Source organism: Mus caroli, chromosome 8 (assembly GCF_900094665.2).
Source record: "Mus caroli chromosome 8, CAROLI_EIJ_v1.1, whole genome shotgun sequence".
In the NCBI taxonomy this organism is placed as follows: Eukaryota; Metazoa; Chordata; class Mammalia; order Rodentia; family Muridae; genus Mus; species Mus caroli.
In genome coordinates this window covers 17,179,926-17,185,666 of record NC_034577.1, presented here as the reverse complement: position 1 = coordinate 17,185,666, position 5,741 = coordinate 17,179,926, and the positions used below count along the sequence as shown (strand labels likewise).

The following is a 5,741-nucleotide window of genomic DNA, read 5'->3' as shown; positions in this document are numbered from 1 at the left end:
CAGTAACTAACCACTGGGCCATCTCTGTAGCCACTGACTCCACAGTATGCTTGACTTCCTATTATCGTCATTCAGAGCAAAGTCCGAGGTCCCGTGAGTGGAAGCCCAGACAGCATGAATGTGTCTCGACTCAGTCACCCTGGTCAGCTAATGTCCCAGCCTTCCAGTGCCTGTGACAGCTTACCTGAATCAGACAAGAAAAGGTAAGCTGTGCTCNGTCGGCAGGGCCAAGCGTCACGTTCAAGGGCACGCAGGGAGACTGGGAGTGGATGCGCNTGTTTGTCACCAGTCACTTCCACCCTAGGGTCTTGTCTGTGCATCTCTTTTTGTGTCTATCAGGATCTGTGGACACAGGCATGTTCTTTACANTGTCTTGACATGTGCCCACTAGTTTCCCTGTCCAAGAGTTGGATTTCCAGTTGCCTAATGAGAACACTGGAGTTATTAGTCCTGCTGTACATGTATGCTAGCTGTTCTTTAAAACCCACTTCAGGGTGTGCCCTCTATGTCACATCTGAACCTCTGACTTTCTCCATCTAGGGCAGTGGTTCTCAACCTGTGGGTCATGACCCCTTTGGGGGTCACTATCAGATACCCTTCATATCAGATATTTATATTATGATTCATAACAATAGTTACATTGCAGTTACAAAGTAGCAATGAAGCTAATTTTACAGTTGGGGGTCCCCACCACATGAGGAGCTGTATCAAAGGNTCCCAGCATGAGGAAGGCTAAGAACCAAGGATCTCTTCACACCCAGTGCCTCTCTCCATCCTCGTTCACCTCTTCCTTTCTTCTTCTTTTTAATTNCNGTGTGTGGGAAGATGTGCCTTGGTGCNCTGTCAAGGTCAGAGGACAACCGGTGGAAACTGGTTCCCTTCTTCCACCCTGTGAGTCCTGGGGCATGAACTCAAAGTCACCAGGTGTGACAGCAAGTGCCTTTACCTGCTGAGCCCTCTCTCGGGTCTTTTCTCTATCCTGACAGATATTATAGCTCTTCTCTAGCAAGACTTTTAGATTCTCTTTTGCTTCCTGACTCTTTAACTTCTAGCCAAGTCCTGTGTTTACCTAGAGTGACATTCTGACCAGGTCATTTGGCCAGTAACAATGNGTCTAAATCTGACTTTTCAGTGTTTATGAGCACCTCAGTGTGGTTCTGGATTAGTCTGTTGTGTCTTACAAACAGCCAAGATTGCTAACATAAATTACATAACAATAATGTTTCTTAAAAATCCGATTTTTGATCCTAGGGAGTGTATAGTTTTTGGTATTTAATTATATGTTTCTGTGGAGTCTTAATTACCGCTCCCATCTCTTGCCAGTTCCTGAAGGCCAGACACCAGGTCATGAACCTCTCTGTGCTCTCTGGAGCTGAGAGAGAGCCTTTAGCCTGGCCAGGAGCCCTGTGGGTGTGCTCTTTTGGTTATCCCCACACAGAATGCCACATTTGAAGAAGAAGGGAAATTGAGGCACTGGTACTTTCCCTCCAGTGACAGCCCCCCGAGTTCAGAAAGGTTAGCCTGTGAGCACGGGTAGGGGAGAGTGTCTTATCTCTCTGTTTCACAAGACTCTGGTTGGAAAAGGACACAGTTTGGTTTGGCTTGCCCCATGTCATAGACAATCCATGATAGAAAAACCCATTGTTCAGTTTAGATGCACTACATTCCCGGAAATGTGTGCTATGAAAGCTCATACATTTCTCNGTCTATTGTTTGATTTCCATTTTTAAAACTGTGATTTGGGGCGATCTCTCAGAGGTAGAGCACTTCCCTAGCCTGTNCTCAACTTCCAACGGTGCCAATGAACAAACAAAAACAAAAAAAGCAAACAAACAGAAAAACCCAACTTTAGAAAACAGGCGATGGAACATCTTTAGCTATTGGCGCTTTGGATGGGAATTTGGTTATATATCAATCAAAAGGAAATCCTGGAGCTACGACAGCNCAGCAGCTGAGAGCACTGGCCTCTGTGGCAGAGGACCTGAGTTCTGCTCCCAGCATTCCCGTGGCAGTTCACAAGAGCACTAACCCCAGTCCCAGGGATCCAGTGCCCTCTCTCATCGTCCATGGGCACTGCATGTGTATGGTGCACAGACAGACATGCAGACAAACACACATACACATAAAATAAAAATAAATCCCTTTTTAAAGGCTTTTATTATGTAAAGATCTGTTTACTGACCCATATTTTCAGCAACATTATCTCGTGGGATTTGGGCACCCGTGGAGTATTTAGCGAGATACTTGAAGTCACTAGTCAATGACGCGGTGCTTGAAGACATGAGTAATTCCTGTGTTGTTTTAGAACGGTGTAAATAGTTCTCTAGCATATTTTGCAGCAGTATACTAGCCCTGGTGAGATCCTGATGACCTTGTTGTGGTAATCTGATTGTTGTCCCCAGTGAAGAACTGGTGGCCGAAGCCCACGCCCTCTGCTCCCGGCTAGAAAGTGCNCTGCAGGACACGGTGAAGGAGCAAGACAGAAGCTTCACGGTAACCACCTACGGGAGCCCGGCTTGTCCGTCCATCCTCTCTGCAGCAAACGTGCAAACACAGTTTGGCGTCAGCCTGGGCTCAGCAGAGACTCATGGTTGGCCCTGCGGTTTTCAGGTTTTCGTATTTATTTCATGCTTAGGAATGCCAGGTGCATTCATTATCTTAATCCCTTATGACACTTAATCCTGACGAGGTGACAGCGGTACCAAAAGCCCCTTTACTATCTGTGGGACCATTGCAGAACATCTGTATGTGCTGGGCACTGTGCTGGGCACTGTGCTGGGCTCTGTGACAAAAGAGAAACCTGTGTGTGGCTCAAGGACTCAGTTTAGCCACAAGCACTATCAGTGTCTGAGAAACTGACCTGAAGAAAATCTAGCCATGATCCAGGCACTTTCAGACAGAGCTTAAACAGTTGTTGGTGTCTAAGTGGCCTTTTCCTGCTAATGCAAGCATCCACTAACTACTCTTGCATCTAACTTTGGGGAGTCAGAAGAAACCCCATTCAGTTGCCGTCCTCGCTAACCTGCTCACTGGTCTGTCTTCGACGAGCCTCCTAACTCCTGCTGCTTCTCACTTGTCTCCTGGTGCTGTTTCTTCCATCTCACTACTTGCTTGCACTTTAGCCAGGGAAAAGGGCAGCCTTCTGGTTGGCATGGAAACAGATAACTGAGACGATTCCCACCTATCTGCAGTGAGTATGTAAATGAGAGCTCTATGCTACAGGTCGTACTANAATGACCATCCACATTCCACAGGCACAGAGTTCCAGGAACTTCAGCTAGTCCAAAGGAAATCTGCTGCACATTTGAATCTGTAACTCACTTGGCTCAAGGGTGCCCTGTAGTACCAGGACTGACGCTGATAAGGCTTAAACATACTTCTAGATTGTGTTGCTTGCCTCCTGAAGAGGAACGATGACCCCACCACTTGAGTATTTAATGTGCCTGTTGACTTTCAGACTCTAGACTGGAGCTGGTTACAGATGGAGGATGAAGAAAGGTCTAGCCTGGAGCAGGCCTGTGACTGAGGTGCCCATGAGCTGGCCTGTGGCTCTGCATGTGACGATGTTCTGGTATCTCCAGGTGGACATCTCACTCTGCCAGCAGCTGTGATGCTTGCCCGCAGCAGCCTAGGCTGGCCNTGTCTACACACTGGATTTCTCGCCCACAGAAGCACAACAATGCAGTCACAAGCACTTGCAGCAGCGACGCTTCATGGCTGCTGTACAAAGAAAGCAACACAGAGAAATGACAAGTGTCTATCTTGAGTGTTTCCAGACAGCAGACAGCCTGTCTGCTTTGGACTCCTGGGGGAGGAAGCTCTGCCCTGCCCACCCCTCCTCTCCTTACAGCTGGGACGTCATCCGGATCCAGCTCTCTTAGACAGTTAATCCTAAGTTTGACTATCGTATCTCTCTCTTCCTCTTCACTTCTCCCCTGGTAAATGTTTCTACCTTCTGTGCTGGTCACTGTGGCAAAACAACCTTTGACTATGCTGTAGTGATGGCGATGCCAAACTCCCTGCTGTTTCTGGTCCTTTAAGCCACAAAGTGACTTACAAAGCCAGGCAGAACAGAAATGCAGGTACATATCTTGAGTCCCAAAGATTACCTAGAATCAATTATCACGGAGAAAAAAGGAAGATGAAGGTCTTATGCCAACTACTACCCTACTGAACACTGCGACTCCTGGGTACCTGTCAGGTGTGTGTGCATATTGCTGCCTCTTAAATTAGCTAGCAATATTATTAAATTGGTTCATTTTATAAGTAGTTTCTATTTTTTGTAACATTACTCAGATATGTATCCTGGACTCAAAGGTGTATTTCCACAGTATACCATCACTAGTACTTCTGAGCTCAAAACTCAACATCATGGGAAAGTTTGTAAAATTGAATAGTGTGTCTAGATCATGAGCCATTTTAACATCACACAAAACTTGTGTGTTTGTGTGCATGTGTGTGTGTAAAAGCAAAAACAGGCTCAGGTTATCATAGGCAGGTATATTTAATTAGAGAATATGTAATGTTGAAACAGAGAAATGTCAGAGTGGCCACCGCAGAGACAGTGTGACGCATCGATGATCAGATGAGTTCAGAGGTGCTGCATGCTTTGATTGCTCCTTAGAGATTGATACTGTACACTGGTAAACTATCTGAAAACTCTGACAATAAAGATGCTGGCTTAAGCTCAGTGTAAACTCGCCCATGAGTCATGTCATTGACCATAGAGTCCTACCCTTCATGTGTGCTCAGTGTTTAGAAATCCTGGAAAGGGCATAGTGGGAACTAAGACCAGAAAGGATGGAGTGAGACCAGACTGGGCTGAAAGAGCTGGGGTTTAACAAGCTGTTGGGAGGCACAGGAAAACTTTATGCAAGAAAAATGACATTAACCCAAAGCAGTGGTTTGGAAAGTTTGTCATTAGAGCACTGTAAATTATGTCAGTGAAATTGAAGGGTTACTTCTGCTTCCCCAAAAGATGAATGTTCTATTGCCATGATTAAACACTGTGACCAGAAGGCAAGTTGGGGAGGAAAAGGTTTATTTGGCTTACACATCCACATCACAGTTTATCTTCAAAGGAAGTCAGGACAGAAACTCAAGCAGGGTGGGAACCTGAAGGCAGGAACTGATGCAGAGGCCATGGAAGGATGCTGCTCACTGGCTTGCTCCCCATGACTTTCTTAGCCTGCTTTCTTATAGAACCCAGGACCACCAGCCCAGGGATGGCACTACCCACAATGGGCTGAGCCCTCCCCCATCGATCACTAATTAAGAAAATTTCCTACAGCTGGATCTTATAAACACATCTTCTCAAGTAAGGTTCTAGCTTGTGTTAAGTTGACATAAANCTATCCAGCACAATGAAATAGATACTTTCCCCCGCCCCCCACTGTAGGTAAAATCCTGNGACATTGTGTATAAAGCAAGCAGAGAGAAGGCAGACTGTGCAGGGGTCTGAGCATTGATGGGGATGGTAAGTTCCTTAGGGGCCTGTTCAAAGGCAACTAGTGGACTCCCACAAAAATAAAATAAAAAGTCCCAAAGGAAAAAAAAATCTCTAAATGTAACAAATGACATAGCTAAAGCAGAAATTTAAGGAATTGAAATCTAAATGTCATCGAGACTGTACTTCCNGAAAGGTTTGGGGAGAGCCTTTGCTGGCCTCTTCCTGTTTCCGAGGCTCCATATAATCTTCAGCTTGTGGTAGGATCTCTCTCTTAGGGATCACTTATCTTTCT

The 5,741-nt window shown here is 45.9% G+C and overlaps 1 protein-coding gene across 1 annotated transcript in view; it reads left to right on the top strand.

Moving 5' to 3' along the window:
- Ikbkb (inhibitor of nuclear factor kappa B kinase subunit beta) overlaps positions 1-4,701 on the top strand; it is a 95,357-nt gene extending 90,656 nt beyond the window's left edge. Inside the window, exons 12-14 of the mRNA XM_029480688.1 lie at positions 76-203; positions 2,403-2,493; positions 3,458-4,701. Of these exons, the coding sequence (XP_029336548.1) occupies positions 76-203; positions 2,403-2,493; positions 3,458-3,526 (288 nt within the window). The 3' untranslated portion in view covers positions 3,527-4,701. The remainder of the gene's footprint in view (positions 1-75; positions 204-2,402; positions 2,494-3,457) is intronic.
- Positions 4,702-5,741: the final 1,040 nt, after the last annotated feature.